The 17,823-nt window shown below is 44.1% G+C and overlaps 1 protein-coding gene across 4 annotated transcripts in view; it reads left to right on the top strand.

Annotated features, from left to right (window-relative positions):
• LOC311129508 (latent-transforming growth factor beta-binding protein 1-like) overlaps positions 1 to 17,823 on the top strand; it is a 130,304-nt gene that overhangs the window by 65,845 nt on the left and 46,636 nt on the right. For all 4 annotated transcript variants that reach the window (XM_084161805.1, XM_084161804.1, XM_084161806.1 and 1 more), the window contains exons 6-10: positions 406 to 609; positions 830 to 1,128; positions 2,059 to 2,158; positions 8,177 to 8,260; positions 15,043 to 15,165. In XM_084161805.1, coding sequence (XP_084017931.1) covers positions 406 to 609; positions 830 to 1,128; positions 2,059 to 2,158; positions 8,177 to 8,260; positions 15,043 to 15,165 — 810 coding nt within the window. The remainder of the gene's footprint in view (positions 1 to 405; positions 610 to 829; positions 1,129 to 2,058; positions 2,159 to 8,176; positions 8,261 to 15,042; positions 15,166 to 17,823) is intronic.

The raw sequence follows: 17,823 nt of genomic DNA, 5'->3' as shown, positions 1-17,823 counted from the left end.
ACAAGGATGGAGACGTGAACGATGGCTGAACAACACAGGCTTTGTTCTCCTGGGTCTGGATGGATCCATCATGCTTTTTAATGTTGCAGCTTGTGATTCCTGCTTCATATCTTTGTGTGCCAAAGCACAAACCTCCTAGAGGAGGCCAGAGTGGGAGAGAGAGAGCACTCAGAGAAGAAAACAATATTGGAAGACGATAACTCATCGAGAAATGTCAAACAAAGTTCATAAACAGTGGTTGTTTTGTCTACTTGCTCTTTATTTAAAGGTTGATCAGCCTCCGAGTTAAAAACGTTTCCAACAATAAACTGCTGTAAAATGCTCAGTGTGTGTGTCTGTGTAATATCATTGGGTTCGCTGTCACCTGTGGGCACAGCTGGCTAAACTTTCTTTGGTTTTTTTTAGTGGTATGCCATCTTCCCTGCATGAATGGTGGAAAGTGCAGTGCCAGGGACAAGTGTCAGTGCCCGCCTACCTTCACTGGGAAGTTCTGCCAGATGCCTGTTCAGAATGGGAATGGGCAGCAGCGCCAGAATGGGAGGCAGCAGACGTCCCAGATTCACTCCACTCACACTCTGCCCCTCACCTTCAGCAATGGACAGAACCCTGGTAAGATAGAGAGACTGAGTCCAAAAACATGTGCAGTTATGGATGATTTCACCCTAGGAATTGTGATTTTTAGAAAATGATAGTTCTTCATCCAAATGTATAGAGGTAGAAATACGAAGGAGTATCCAGTAAGTGTACATCTAAGTGCAGTCGTATAACATTAAGTTGCTATTTTAAATAACTTTGACCCAATGTTTCCTCTTTCCCTTGTCTCCCCCAGTGAAATATGCCCCCAGCATCGTGAACATCCACGTGAAGCACCCTCCAGAGGCCTCAGTGCAGATCCACCAGGTCTCCCAGCTGGATTCTAATGGGCAGAAGGTGAAAGGCAATGGGCAGAATGACCGCTCCCAGACCCAGTCCCACTACACCTACCACCACTCAGAGAGCAGCCAGAAGATCCAGCAGCAGGCACACAACATCATCTACCCCAACCAGCAGAGCTACGTACCCCAGTACCAGCCTGTCTCCTCCAACAGCCAGCTGGGACGCTGCTTCCAAGAGACCACTGGCACACAGGTCAGAGAGGGACAGGGTGAAGGGAGGGGGAGGGGAGAGATGGAGAGAGAGGAGGGATAGAGGTGAAGAGTGGGGTAGAGAGAGGAAAACTGGAAGTGTTGAGAGTGCAGAGTGAGAATATTGGAAGACAGGTCAGAGAAGGACAGGGGGAAAGGTGGGGGTTGGAGAAAGTGGAAATAAGAGGGTTCTGCTTCAATGCCAGCCATTGATCATTCTCTGCATTTGAAAAACTACAATCAAAGTAGCTGTTTGTCCATCAAACTAATCTACGCTAATCTAAATTGATGTGTGTTTAAAGGAAAAAAACAACCATGCCTCAATTTAAATCAATGCAGGTGTAGAACCTTCCTCTCATTTTTCAGTGTGCTAGGTTTATACCCAGAGAATAAAGATGTTATCAACACCAAGCAACTAGAAATAGCCCCATAACCCATGTCAGTGCTTAAATACATACAAAGTTATTAGCAGTATTGGCACCTCGCCCATCTTATCCACTCCAGATCACCATTCAATTTGGTTTACATTTTACAGTCAAATTGACGTTGTGGTGAAAAGTCTCCATCAGCAGGCGAGGCGCCGAGGAGTGTTCCCTTATCAGTGTGTGTCCATCTGAGGGAGCTTGGCGACAGGATGTGTTCTATAATAGAGCTGTTCTGTCTGAGAGTTGGAATTGGAGTGACAGATGGGCATTGTGTGATGCTGATGGCACACAAGCCCATGTCGTGAGGCGTTATTGTGCAGCTTTTTTACTTCAGCCAGCCAAATTTGAGGAATATGGAGGGAGTTTTTTCCCGGCTGAAAATACTGAACTCGCTCACTTAATCTTTCCCTCTGCTGTTCCTTTCTCTCTCTGTGCTTCTCTCTCTCTCCTTTTCTCTCTCTCTCTTTCTCTCTTTCTCTCTTTCTCTCTCTTTCTCTTCTAAATGCCAGTGTGGCAAGGCCCTCCCTGGTCTCAGCAAGCAGGAGGAATGCTGTCAAAGCATCGGAACATCCTGGGGGTTCCACAAATGCCAGAAGTGCCCAAAACCATGTAAGTACGGCAGGTAGCTTAGTGGGTAAGAGCGTTGTGCCAGTAACCGAAAGGTCGCTGGTTCTAATCCCCGAGCCGACTAGGTGAAAAATCTGTTGATGTGCCCTTAAGCAAGGCACTTAACCCTAATTGCTCCTGTAAGTCGCTCTGGATAAGAGTGTCTGCTAAATGACTAAAATGTAATGTAAATGTAATACAAGTAACACTCTTTGACTGGTATAGATTATAGTGGTTAGCCTTTGTCATAAGAGAAATGGTGAGTAAGAGAGACTGTCATGGGATAGACAGGGAGCGAACGAGACAGATGAACTGTACACTCAAATAAGGACATCTCAGCCCAATGAAATTTGTCTCAGCTATCTGAATACTGTGTGGCTATTTGCTGCCGAGACACAGTAGTTGAAGATAAATCAGGTAATACACTTTACTGGCACTGTGGAAGCAGTTTACTGGCATGTGCAGTTTCTCACTGCATCCAAGAAAATGAGTTTTTGTATCGAGACAATCAACACATTGGAACCCAGCTTCTGCCAAAAAAGGGGGGTAATGGTTTTTCACAGAGAAGGGGGCAGAAGGAAGTGATGGGTGGGGGGGAAGTTGGAGAAACAGTAGAATTCAGTGAAGACACGCAAGTGTGAATGTGCTGACTCACATAGCAAACAGACCCAGACCAGACACAGACCCACAGTTATGTTCCAATAACCGGACCCCTGGTGTTCAGTCCACGCACTCACCTCATGGTAATCCTCTAAAAACTTTCTTGTAACCCTTTACACTCATGGGAATTGGCCTATATGGATAGGGCTAAATTGAAATGTTTCTTACAGAAGAAATATGAAAAGCATATGCAAGCATGGTAGCAATTGAAACGGAACAGTTTGGAGATTATGGGAAAATGATTAGGCCAAATATGAGGACACAACAGTTCACCTGACACAAGACTGAATCCAAACATGACACTGTTGATTTTATGTGCATTTTACATTTACTGTACTTTTCGTCGCATTTGTTGATAACGAAATCTGAAAATACTCTGGATACATTCAGTAACATGATAAGATTATTCCTGGAAAATGTGGGGTAGGTGCAACATAAGACAAAATTACAAGGGTTTGAGTGAGAGAACTAACTGGTGTCTCCAAGTGGCCATGCACCTCTCCAAAGTGTGCACAGTTCCTAAATCATTTCAATGCACTTTTATGACTCAAAGAAGAGTCTTCAACTATAAGGTGCTTTTTTGAGCTCTCCTAGCTGTGCCGTTGAGGAACTAGAGCAAACACACTTGTAGTTGTTTTGTTTGGAACACAACCCTGCGTCCCCGCCATCATATAATTACTGTTGTTTACGCAATCCAAAAAACGTCCCATTGTAAAAAAACAACATGACAAGCTATAAGTTATAAAATACGATCTTACAGTGTTAGGCTTTCACAGGGCAATTCAGAGAAACAGATCGTAATTTTGGTGTGCATAGAAAGGAGTCATGAGTGCCTTCAGGTGTGTGTTCTGCTGAGAATTTTCTTCACAATAGACAAACATAGGCTCCTTCTGTTCAGAACAACCCAGGGTATGATGCCATGTCATCTTGTAACTGTACATCAAACCCAGTGATACAATGTTTTGACACTGTATATGGCATGGGTTTTATGATATGGAAATGTGAAGTGCACATTTGGACTCATGGGTGTTTGGCTTGCTTGTATGACATCAAAGCAGTGCTTATTCTAATCCTCAACGTTTCATCTTTCAAAATACAACGAGTCATCTTAATTGACAGCATTTCCCTCACTCAGACAACAAAAAAATTGCCAAAGTTGTCCAATTAGCGGGAGGGATGGGGGCAACTTCTTGTCACGTGCGGTGCTCAAGTTCAGAATGACTGTCAGTCAAAACCCATACAGCGCTGTGAAGCGCAGAGCCTGATCTCTGACGTCATTTATAGCATGTTACTGTACAGCCACTGTGTTCTAATTTAGGGGCTTATCAGTGCAATTTTCAACCCGTATTCGGGTACAAGTGTAAAGGGCTACAATAGGTGAAAATCGTTCCCTCTCTTACCCCCAGACGAGCATTACAACATTGCCGTGCTTGTATCATCCATATTTGGATTTTCTTTTTTTCGTACAGACTCAGACTGAAACCCAGACACATTATCTTGATCTTTCCCCTTTTTGTGTTTATAGTTCTGGAAAATTAGAACTATGCTGGGATGCTAACAAATATGCTAGGACTGAGAAATGTGGAGGTCTGGTTTCAAAAACATGACACAGCCTCTCTCTCATCACCTTAGGCAAGTTACACAATGTAGCCTAGCTACTGCAAGTAACAACAGAATGTCCAGCCCCTCAGTAATTTCAGAGCAGCTGCTCTTGAGGCACTGCTAGCCTACCTTCAATGAAAATCCTAGCTTTGAATTTGAGGAACCCTGTATCATGACACCCAGTTCAGCGTCTGACAAATCTTAAGCATAGTCCCAGAGATGGAACCGTTCCCCTGGTGCCAGTGAAATCTACACTGTAATGTGTCTTTAATGCACTCTCCCGAGTTGCCCAGTCACTTGTATCAGCTGGCAACAGGCAAAATAAAAACGCAGAGTCACATTCATTTGGAAACATTATATGACCCTTGTGTTTATCCAGATCAAAAAAAGGTGGGTGGCTTTTGGCCCTTTTGATTTATTTTATTATTATTAAAAACAAGCCTGGATGTCTCCATGCCAGTAGTCTGTGTTCCCACGTGGCTGTCCTGTCTTTCTCTTCCTGGGCTATTTTAGCTGGTTGTTACCCAGTAGGGGAAGGTTAGGCCCATGTTTGCATTACACCATTCCAACCATCTCCCCAGGGTGCTGCTTAAAGGACTCCCTAGAATTATCTTTGTTTCTTTCATGCCAAAGCTATGGGATCGTTGAGAGATTGGGGGACTGAGGGGATGGTGGGAGGAGACAGGGGTGGGACGTGCTTAGAAATATGTGTTTTCCTCATTTAACTGGAGGGCGGTGGATATCCTCACGTGAATAGCTTGTACTCAATAAGAGCTCATAAAAACTAATTTGTAGCCCAGAAAAATACTATTAGTCTGCCTCAATCAGACAGGCATCAAAGTACTCTGTGCCCTCAGCGCACCTTGGAAATTAAATAATTATGCTTGAATCATTATCAAATAATCTTATGACAGCTTTTTCATTAACTCTCATTTTCTGTCAGGGAGACTTTTCCCTGTTGGGCCTGAGAATCAAGTTTAACTTGATTAGTTGGTACTCCTGTCTAACCTAACAGGTAGACTCTTTCAATGTCAGCAATCACCACACATTTTTTCTACCATTACTTCCCTGGTTTCCGCACTGAACAAAAAAAGGCCTTCACCAGTTTGTTCCCAAAAGTCTCCTGTTGAAAGGTACAAAGGCACAGTGTACTGTCTGGTTGTGTTGGGAGTCAGGAATGGCAGGGGCGTGAGGTTAGCATTTATGTGTGGGCGCCGTGTTAACTGCCCCATTGTGCCCCGGAGACAGTTGTAGCTGGTAAATAAATTGGCTTACGCGCAAACAAACATAGCCTTGTTCCCTGTTGAGCAGGCTAGCAAGTTATCAATCTGCTTTTAGGTATTTGGGTGCCACCCTGTTACGGGGCCTGAAAAGCCCTCCATCAGTACTTCCGTCTGCCACAGTAGATCTAGATTCCCCCTTATTACCGTAAGCAGACTTTGAGTTAACTCTCCATTTGCGATCACCCATCAGCTTTGAAATTGTTAGATTTATTCTGAGCCAGCGGTACCATGGGCAATGCGGTTTAAAGGTTCCTCTTTGAGGACTCTGATTGTGCCCTCAGGCTCTCTTCCTCCCTCTTCCCCTGTCAGCCCATTGGAACTCAAACAGAGTCTTCATTAACAGATGTTGGCTCCATTCGTTGAGTTTTTACAATGAAAGCAATTAATGTCAACCTTTGGAAATGAAATAGTAAGGCTACATGATGTTTGGCATTTGGAAGCGGAGGTAGGAGGGTGTTTTTGCACAATGTTTTGTCCTTGAGGTTTGTGTGGCCAGGGATAAGAAAGTTGAATGCTTGAGAGGAAGTGTTTGTTCATGGGTTTGATCAGTTGCTGTGCATGTGTGCACCATATGAGAGACGGGGGGGGGGGGGGGGGGGGTTTGGTTTACCCCATATTTTCCTCTTTCATTTGGTTTTCATATAATGGATGCTTGTGCTGGCATTGAACTCAAATCCATATGGGAGCAAAACATGTTTTATTTTGCCATGATTCTCATTTTCCCTAGAGGTTCCCTATTCTAGTCCTCAAACAGCTATCAGACAGTAAGTAAGCTAGTAAGCTAGCTACACAGCTAGTAAGCTGAGAGGCCTGCGTCAGGAGGACAATGCCATGCATTAGTGATTTCAGATCAAAGTGGGATTAAGCACCCTGTCATCAATCAAAACCAAGTGTGATGGTTTTTATCCTTGGCAGGTTTCCTGACGCCACCTCTAGCCTGGAGTCATGATAAACTGTGTGACTGTACTAGGTGGCACTTCCCCTGAGTGTGATGAACTCAACTGTATGTGTGTGTGTGTTTTACGCATGCATGCACGTGTCTGTCAGATGAAACACTGGTTCTTACTCAAGGTTTTGTTTGATGGATCATGTTTGTGTTGAACAGGTCAGAGTAGAGACTGTCAGAGTGGGCTTCCTCCTTCCTAAACAATTCTGGATGAGTCATCAAATGCTGTCTACTCCCATCAGTCAGAAGTATTAGTAGAAATGCTTATGCATTTGAAAAACCTTGACATGTGAGAGAATGAAGCGTACAGTGCCTTCGGAAAGTCTTCAGACCCCTTGACTTTTTCCACATTTTGTTATGTTACAGCCTTATTCTAAAATGGATTACATTGTTTTTTTCCTTCATTAATCTACACACAATACCCCATAATGACAAAGCAAAAACAGGTTTATAAATTTTAGCAAATTTATAAACAATAAAACAATTAAATATCACATTTACATAAGTATTCAGACCCTTTAATCTTCTTGGGTATGATGCTACAAGCTTGGCACACCTGTATTTGGGGAGTTTCTCCCATTCTTCTCTGCAGATCCTCTCAAGCTCTGTCAGGTTGGATGGGGAGCGTCGCTGCAGAACTTTTTTCAGGTGTCTCCAGAGATGTTCGATCGGGTTCAAGTCCAGGCTCTGGCTGGGCCACTCAAGGACATTCAGAGACTGTGTGCTTAAGGTCATTGTGCTGTTCGAAGGTGAACCTTCGCCCCCAGTCTGAGGTGCTGAGCGCTCTGGAGCAGGTTTTCATCAAGAACCTCTCTGTACTTTGCTCCATTCATCTTTCCAAAGATCATGTCCAATCAATTAAATTTACCACAGGTGGACTCCAATCAAGTTGTAGAAACAGCTCAAGGATGATCATTGGAAACGGGATGCACCTGAGCTCAATTTTGAGTCTTATAACAAAGGGTCTGAATACTTATGTAAATAAGGTATTTCTGTTTTTTATTTTTAATACATTTGCAGAAATTAGTGAAAACCTGTTTTCGCTTTGTCATTATGGGGTATTGTGTGTAGATTGATGAGGAAAATGTTTTATTTAATCAATTTTAGAATAAGGCTGTAACGTAACAATATGTGGAAAAAGGGAAGGGGTCTGAATACTTTCCGAATGCACTGTATATACTCTATATTGTTATGAGTCATGTAAAAGTCTCTCTCTTGCATACTCAAAATCTCTCTCTCTCTCTCTCTCTCTCTCTCTCTCTCTCTGTGTGTGTCTCTCTCTCTCTCTCTCTCTCTCTCTTTCTCTCTGTCTCTGTCTCTGTCTCTGTCTCTGTCTCTCTCTCTCTCTCGCTCTCTCTGTCTCTCTCTCTCTCTCTCTCTCTCTCTCTCTCTCTCTCTCTCTCTCTCTCTCTCTCTCTCTCTCTCTCTCTCTCTCTCTCTCTCTCTCTCTCTCTCTCTCTCCTCTCTCTCTCTCTCTCTCTCTCTCTCTCTCTCTCTCTCTCTCTCTCTCTCTCTCTCTCTTCTCTCTAGCTATTCCTCTGACAGCAGGAGGATCCAGACACGCGATGGACTGCCCCCAGGGATACAAGCGCATCAACAACTCCCACTGCCAAGGTAAGAGCTGCGGCCCACCTCTTGTTCAACCTCTCTGCGACTACCACTGTCATTGTTTTGCTTGTGTTTTCTCACACAGAGAGCGTTTCTTAGAGTGGCGGAGGGCTTTGCCAAGAGAAATGAGCCTTAAAGAAGTGATTTGTCACCAGCCACATAAAACCCAACGAGAGAGCAGGGCTACAAACCAGAAACGAGGAATGAATATACTTCATTTTGAAAATGATATAATTCTCTTGTTAATGTGTTGTTTTCCTGTGTGATCTACTCCTTTCTTGGGCAGTGTGGGCCTGTCTACCTGTACACAGCACCCTCTGCTGGTCCCTCACCTTCCAGTCCTCCACAGACACACTGACCCAGCCCACTCTGAGGCGAGAGAGAGTATATTCTTAATTTACAACCCTAGTGTGCCAGCTGCCATTTGTTGTCTCCCAGAGCTGCCTGAAATCCATCAAGGATAAAAAAAATATATATATTTATCCTCTTGACTTGCTCCACTTGCTCGTCAGTGATCAATCCTACTCTAGCAGGACCCCAAACACCAAAACAGTCATGAGAGGGAAAAGAGGCAGGTGCCATATTTGATAGATTTCCCTAATCTGTATTGAATTTGGATATGATAGCGAACGATGACTACAATACATCAAGGCTGGCAGGCCTGGTCACTTTCAGAGGAGTTACACTAAATCAAGCCTGCTCTGTCCATGCGACTTTTGAACCTACAGTGGCCCATTCAAATCACATTTTATTGGTCACATACACATATTTAGCAGATGTTATTGCGGGTGTAGCGAAATGCTTGTAACAAAGGATCCAATTCGGGAAAGTCGTATTTCTGGTCGGAATGCTGGTGAGTTACCACCACTCTGATATCCCAAAGTTATTTCCGGCTGTATGTAATAACACAAAACACTTTCCGGGCTAATAATGTAATGTAGTAATGTAACATGTTTTATTATAATACTGCAAAGTTGCTTAGGAGCTAGAAGCAGGGCTGCCATGTCTGTCGGCGCCATCTTAAAACATTCACTCAGCACTCCATTCAAGGGGAGAGAAAGGGAGATGTAGATAGAGAGGGAAAGTTGGAGAGAGAGAGAGAGAGAGAGAGAGAGAAGGCCAGTCTCAGTGTCTGTGAGGGGCCCATATGGGCCACAGGCCTGCTCAGGGACTTAACTGACTGCTCACTTTTTCAGAAATCATTTATAACCCATACTGCTCTCCTCTTCTCAGCTGCAAACCCAGATCCCTGCTCCTCTCCATGGTAGCTGGCTGTTTGAACGGTCAGATCTTACAGAGAGGGGTTCTGAAATAGTGAAGGCTTATCCTTCAAATTGAGCTTGTGGCATTTCGTCTAAAATAACAACTGCCCAACACTTAGCACACTACATTATTCCACATCATTGAGAATTATATTGGAACAGAGGATGGTACATTGAAGAAATTAAAGATATCAGGAGACATCATATGGCATCACTCCCTACTCTCTTCAAAGGAATCCCATTAATTGACAGCACTGGTACTGTAGTGCATGGCACAACCAATAGAGGGCATCTGCCAGGGTTCCACTGGTTCTCCATGAGGCAGAGTGCCACCACGCCAAAGCGTTTGCCAGGCGGAAAGGGCTCTGAAAGGGGAGCTGAGCCCTGCCTGCTGCCTAGTCGGAGTGCTGCCAGGCTGAGAACAGAGCGCCGGCCCAGGGCCCAGGAGCCCAGACTTGGCTATTCCTGTGGAGGTGCTGTGACTCACCCTGTAATCCACCACATCCTGTTCCCCTTATTATTCCCCCTTATTTTACAGGGCCGATTTGGATTTCATTTCCAATTTGTTTTCCTTGGAGCTAGGTACGTGTGTTTACTAATCGCCGGACATGGTGTGACTGTGTCCAATATAGGAAGTGGAGTGAATAACGAGACCAGGTAGAGGATTGCTCGGCTGGTTTAAAGTCGTGTGGAGTCAGTGTGTCCGGTTCTGATCCAGGTTCTGATTAAATTCCCCAGTGAGCCATTTGAGTTCTGAAGCGGTGAGGGAAGGGCAAGGTGTGGTGTTATGCAGGGTCATGTTCAGTATGACTTCACTTGGACAAGCCAATCTCCCTCCCACATACTCTAGTTTTGCACTTCTCAGGCGCTGCTGAATGTTGTGGTGGCTAATGGGCAGGTGCGTCCCAGCCAGAGTATGTGAGTGGAGTTGGAGCGGAGCGAAGAGTGGAGCGTGCCCAATTTGACTAGAGCAGGGAGCGAGATTCCCAAAGGCTGGAGCGTCGGCCTTCTCGCCCGCTCCAATTTTGCTCCAATAGCGCTCCAGTAGTATTCACTTCACGAGCTCAGGGCATGCCCGGCCCAGAATGCATTTGTAGTCTACTTATGTGCTGCTATAGCCCCTTGCTTTAGCTACTGTCATGGAGGTCGCTAAATATTTTCATAAAGAAACTGATAAAACAGACAGGTGCTAAATCAAGGTGACTTACAAAGATGAGGACCAAGAGCAAGAGAGGGAGTGCGGTGATGTAGTGTCCACAACTAAATAATAATTGTGGAATCTGAAAAGACACGTATCCCGAAAGTATGATGGTGTACTTACTACGTGCACATGCTAAAAGAAAGAAACGAGGTGGGTAGATAACTAAGTGTGTCATTGTAGCAAAGTACTTATAAACTCAAAATCAGATCTCTTAAACGTTTTGTTCATTTTTGTTCTATTATATATACAGTAGTAATAGATTTTGGCCCAATAGGCCTGGCATAGTCCCACGTTCAAGGAGCTTTCCGTTTTGATTGGGTTATTATTATTATTATTTTATTTTTAATTTATACATATACACATACACATACATACATATATACATACATATATACACATGCATATACATTTCCTTTTTTAAAATATATTTCCCTTTATTACTTTCCAACCCCACCACCTCTTCCCTAATTGGAGTAAACTAGTGAACAACAATGCTTAGGCCTTTACTTCCAGCTTATACATACTATATACATTTTATGGACACAGTCAATTTTGTTTGTTTATTGGGTTATTTTGCCTAAAAACCTTTAGGCCTACCTATAGAGAAATAAAAAAAACTATTCTGCATCTCTGCCCAGCCTGGCAAGAGTGGCCAAAAGGATGTTTAGCATCCCCAGTGGCTCTGCAAGTGTGGAGAGGATATTCTCCGCTGCTGGCCTGCTCTCCAGGCACCATCGCATGAGCCTGAAGCCACAGACTGGCCAAACTCATGTTTCTACAAATTAATTCTAAAAATGAATTCAAAGGAACTAATAAGTCCCAGCCCAGGCAGCGGATCTGAGTACAAAGTGATTAAGGTGATGAGTGAGCAGTGATTTATTACCCTTTATTTAACCAGGGGAACCCATTGAGACCAGGGTCTCATTTCCAATGGTAGCTGTGCTCCTGTGCTGCTCCTCAACCCAGCAGCACAGTAGCACACTCATCTCAGTGTGTCATCAGAGGCAGTGGGCCGTTCTCTGTGGGGCCCCAAGGGGACAAAAATAGTGAATTCACCTCTCCTCCACTCGATTCACTTGTGGGTAATTATTCTGTCAGTGCGGTTATTGACAGCGCAGGTGGGCGTGGCTCAGAGGAGTGGTGCAGGTGGGCGTGGCTCGGAGGAGTGGTGCAGGTGGGCGTGGCTCGGAGGAGTGGTGCAGGTGTTGAAACTGTGAAACCACCAGTGGAGACATGTTTGAGTACATGGCGCATCCCGTAGATAATAATTGCCATTCATTGATATTCCCGGCAGAGGTGTCGTAGAAAATAATGTTAACGCAAACATCTTTCTCCGCCTGAGATCTGCCTGAGAAAGAAAGGTGATTTTGATCATCTGTCCTGTGGGGCAGGAAGGAATGCCCTCATTCACCAATTCAGGGGAAACGTCACTGGGAATGACGTCTCTGCCCCTGTTTAGTGATTATTGTATAGTTTGACAGAACACAGCAGAGCCTCCTGTGATATGGAGCTGGACATGATGTAGCCTCTGAAATATTCATGACTTACATGGAAAGATATCAACACGCTATCGGCTGGTGTTAGAGTACCACACGGTGATGTGATGTTGCTCTTCTCATGTACAGGATCCACTTAGTGTCATGTGTCAGGCTTCTAGCATACTCTCTGTGTACATGATGCTCCTGTACTGGTACATCTTTTCACTTTGCAACAGAAAGTACAACACGTAAAGTGATAAAATGTATCACGTTGAACAGAATTAGGGGGAAACATCATGTGGAACAAAGCTCTCTTTTTGATACATAACTCGGACACATGTTTAATATTTAGCCCTCTCAATAACAAACTGCACTTGTAAACTGGATACCAAAAGAAATGAACAAGATATATGTAAACAGCTAAGAAGCTGTTTACTCCTTGTCTCCTGTTATAAGGAAGTATACGGGGGAGAACATTCTGTTGACTTTCTTCCAGCCGGACATACAGTGGGGAAAAAAAGTATTTAGTCAGCCACCAATTGTGCAAGTTCTCCCACTTAAAAAGATGAGAGAGGCCTGTAATTTTCCTCATGGGTACACGTCAACTATGACAGACAAATTGAGAAAAAAAAATCCAGAAAATCACATTGTAGGATTTTTAATGAATTTATTTGCAAATTATGGTGGAAAATAAGTATTTGGTCAATAACAAAAGTTTCTCAATACTTTGTTATATACCCTTTGTTGGTAATGACACAGGCCAAACGTTTTCTGTAAGTCTTCACAAGGTTTTCACACACTGTTGCTGGTATTTTGGCCCATTCCTCCATGCAGATCTCCTCTAGAGCAGTGATGTTTTGGGGCTGTCGCTGGGCAACACAGACTTTCAACTCCCTCCAAAGATTTTCTATGGGGTTGAGATCTGGAGACTGGCTAGGCCACTCCAGGACCTTGAAATGCTTCTTACGAAGCCACTCCTTCGTTGCCCGGGCGGTGTGTTTGGGATCATTGTCATGCTGAAAGACCCAGCCACGTTTCATCTTCAATGCCCTTGCTGATGGAAGGAGGTTTTCACTCAAAATCACACGATACATGGCCCCATTCATTCTTTCCTTTACACGGATCAGTCGTCCTGGTCCCTTTGCAGAAAAACAGCCCCAAAGCATGATGTTTCCACCCCCATGCTTCACAGTAGGTATGGTGTTCTTTGGATGCAACTCAGCATTCTTTGTCCTCCAAACACGACGAGTTGAGTTTTTACCAAAAAGTTCTATTTTGGTTTCATCTGACCATATGACATTCTCCCAATCCTCTTCTGGATCATCCAAATGCACTCTAGCAAACTTCAGACGGGCCTGGACATGTACTGGCTTAAGCAGGGGGACACGTCTGCACTGCAGGATTTGAGTCCCTGGCGGCGTAGTGTGTTACTGATGGTAGGCTTTGTTACTTTGGTCCCAGCTCTCTGCAGGTCATTCACTAGGTCCCCCCGTGTGGTTCTGGGATTTTTGCTCACCGTTCTTGTGATCATTTTGACCCCATGGGGTGAGATCTTGCGTGGAGCCCCAGATCGAGGGAGATTACCAGTGGTCTTGTATGTCTTCCATTTCCTAATAATTGCTCCCACAGTTGATTTCTTCAAACCAAGCTGCTTACCTATTGCAGATTCAGTCTTCCCAGCCTGGTGCAGGTCTACAATTTTGTTTCTGGTGTCCTTTGACAGCTCTTTGGTCTTGGCCATAGTGGAGTTTGGAGTGTGACTGTTTGAGGTTGTGGACAGGTGTCTTTTATACTGATAACAAGTTCAAACAGGTGCCATTAATACAGGTAACGAGTGGAGGACAGAGGAGCCTCTTAAAGAAGAAGTTACAGGTCTGTGAGAGCCAGAAATCATGCTTGTTTGTAGGTGACCAAATACTTATTTTCCACCATAATTTGCAAATAAATTCATAAAAAATCCTACAATGTGATTTTCTGGATATTTTTTTCTAAATTTGTCTGTCATAGTTGACGTGTACCTATGATGAAAATTACAGGCCTCTCTCATCTTTTTAAGTGGGAGAACTTGCACAATTGGTGGATGACTAAATACTTTTTTTCCCCACTGTATTATGTCTACCCTGCTGTTGCTTCCTGAACAAGTTTGGTTCTAGTGCAGCATTTCCCAAACTCGGTCCTCAGGACCCCAAAGGGTGCACGTTTAGGTTTTTGCCCTAACACTACACAGCTGATTTAAATGATCAAAGCTTGATGATTAGTTTATTATTTGAATCAGCTGTGTAGTGCTAGGGGAAAAACTAAAACGTGCACATCTTGGAGTCCCGAGGACCGAGTTTGGGAAACCCTGCTCTAGTGACTGGCTGACATGGTCCAGCTGCAGTGAACCAGTGAACGAACCCATGAGGACGGAAAGCATAAAGCAGTTAGTCCCACGGCCAGCCTCATAACCCAGACCTTGAACTAAGGAAATCAACCTGCTCTTCTATAAGGTTACTCCTTAACCAGGATTTATGGCTGAGACCTGAAACTGTCTGCTCAACTCCACATGAATAACCTAAAACTACGGGAGCTGCCTTGAACCACAACAGTTACGTAGGGGCTACACCAGGGTTGTGATATGAATGTGGTTGTTGTGAGCTATTAAACAAACTCATGTATAGAAACAAACAAAATGATGGTAATCGGTGGAGTTGCCAACTCACATGTATAAGGCATACAGGCTGTGTTTTGCACACAACTCTATTCTATGCACATTCAGTTCATGTTCCTTTCTGTACTGTGTAATAAACACTAATATGTATATCAACAGTGTATTACTTTGTTCCTCTCCTTGTTCTTCTGTTGCAGATCTTAATGAGTGCCACCTGCAGGGTGTGTGTCCCAACGGAGACTGTCTGAACACCATGGGCAGCTACAGGTGCAGCTGTAAGGCCGGCTTCATCCCTGACCCCACTCTCTCCACCTGTATCCGTAAGTCCTCCATACCCCCCACCCTCTCTGTCTCTCTCTCAGTGCCATATTTGGGTGTGACATACATTTTCCATACGTTTCTTTGAAATTGTATTAATTGAGCCTAAACAGTCAGGATTGCAGTGTAAGAATGTTGAGAATGCTGCAAAGCATACTGCAAAGGCTGTGTTTTGATGATATGCATATGAATGTGGGAACAGATGAAAATGCATGGATGAAAAGCATGGTGTTTATCATATTAATCAGATTCCCCTCAGAGCATGGAGCACAAGCCACAGCATTTGAAAACACAACAGATCTAATTTCTCTCCACTGAAAGAGGGAGGGACGGGAGGAGGGACGGATGGAGGGAGGGAAAGAGGGAGGGTTGACGGATTAAAATCCCATTGACTTGATTCTATGTTCTCTGGGTTTTTGGTCAGAGAGCGATTGAACAGTGATGGCCTTTAATTACTGTTCCAATATAATCTGGTCTAGCATGAATTTCCCTGCTGGCTTGTTGTCTCTCCCAATCCGACCACTGTGTGTGTGTGCGTATTTGTGTGTATGTGTGTGTTGTCATTCTTGGTTTGTTTCTCCTCCTGGTTCCCCTCTATTTATCTCATTGCTAATGAAACCTGAGTGGCCATTCATCAACATCACTGGCTACGGCAAGGAGCCTTGCTACCGTTTTGTTCTTACATGGAAAAAGGAGGCATTTGAAATTCATCAGTGACATCAGCCATTGTGTCTGCCCCCTCCCCTGCATATGTTGCCTGTCATTGAACCGCCAATGTCAGGTCTAGACTTCTCCCCTCATTGTGTGTGTTGAGTTACTGAGTTACTCTGGCCAGCTCTCTGCTGACCTGAAAAGCAGAGTGGAGTTAGGAGAGAAACATATTGGTGTTGATGAAGGACCAGGATATAGCCTGACCCTCCCCTGTACTGCGTGTTTGCGTGTTGATTGGCTTATAATGTGCATGACCGCAACAGTAACCAACCAAAACTGGCCTACCCATTGTGAACGCCACTAATAATGCCCTACTGTACCACAGAATGACACTTGACATTTACATACATGTACATCCTGTGTCCAACTAAACTAATAACAAAAATAAACCAATGCATTCCATGCGTAGCACTTAAAATAACTGTGACTAAATTGTATTTGGGGATTCTGACACGTCATCAAACATTCCACTGGTGCAAGACTGCATTTCTTGAAAAATTCTTGACCAAAAGGTTAAAAATACATCAGTAATGACTGCTTGAAGTTCACAAACCACGCGTGATTAAGTTCCAAATAGGGTAACATCATGGGACACAAATACAGCAACTGTCTAGGAATGGAGGGAGAGCCATCCAGGGCAATCTAACAGAACCCCAGCAATCTCATCTCTCTCTATCCCTCCATCTCCCCTATCCTCCCCCACTCCCCTCTACTGGGCTACCTCCCAACATCTGACAAAGGGATAGATCCTATCATTGGGGCATTCACTGGCCTATTCATGGGTCTGCTCTAGTTTTCTTCGAGAAGCCTTTAGCAACAGAACCCCATAGTCACGCCATAGCCCTTTTAGCTAGACTGTCTCTGAGACTCTAAAAGACTCAAGTGTGTTAAACACAGTGGTGGTGCCACATCAGGGAGTTGGAGTCACTGGTATTCATTGGTGGCAACTTTACTGTGGGTGGTAAGAAGGAGGGAGGAGGGGGGTGGATGGAGTTTGGGAAGTGAGTGGAGACTCTAGAGAGAAAATGATTGCTGCCTGTCATGCACTATTTCCGCCGTGTGTCCGAGCTGTGAAGTGTGAGACTCAGAGGCGCCGTCACCATTTTTGTAGAGGGTTTGGGGGGACAGTGGTTCAGCGGTTTGAGCCCCCCTTTCCAACAGTAACACACACACACACACGCTCACATGTGCTCAGATGCTCGCACACACACCCTCTCTTTGTCAACCTAATGACTGGAAACCTGAGAACTCTTTCCGCCTGTTTTGACTAATAACAATGCACCACACAAACTGCCTGAAGGGGAAAATGTTAGAGGAATTAAAACTTTGGAACAAGCCTTTGTGACCTTTTGTACAGGAATTGGTAAAGAAAAGGCTATTACCTTTCACTGTTCTTGGAATTATGTTTTGTAAACTCCAGTACTTCTAATTTGAAGTTCATGTGCATGAACTCATTAATGCCTGCTTTTGGTCTGAACAGGACAACATAGTCACATTTTGGGTTTTGGAGACTGTTGTGAGAGAGAAATAAAGGAATATCATGGTCCATTTGTATTAGCACGGATTTACCATTGATAGGAGAGCTTACCAATTGAAAAATGAAGAAATACTGAAAGAACATCATATGGTTCTAGCTCTACTTGGTGGTCAAAGCCTTAGAGAGTCTTTGTTCCGTTGGTGCCTTGCCATACCACAGTTTCCACTCCTACTCCCACACTTCAGGATTTGAGCTGCTTAAACCCCTCATGATGTGCACCATTCAGAAACACTCAAACAACCCTACTGCATGCTTTTATTTGGGTCAGCGTTTGATTTTGTTAACTAGTGCATGAAGCAATGGCATGAAGCACTCAATGTTTGTACACCCAAAGAGCTTTTGATGTTGTAAGTGTGTTTTGTGTTTGAGCGTTTAGTTTAGTCAACACTTTCTTCATAGCTCAAAAATCCTG

The sequence above is a fragment of the Coregonus lavaretus genome (assembly GCF_964263955.1).
Source record: "Coregonus lavaretus genome assembly, chromosome: 1".
NCBI classification, from domain to species: Eukaryota; Metazoa; Chordata; class Actinopteri; order Salmoniformes; family Salmonidae; genus Coregonus; species Coregonus lavaretus.
Note: the sequence above shows the minus strand (reverse complement) of the source record. Positions and strands in the feature narration are given on the sequence as shown.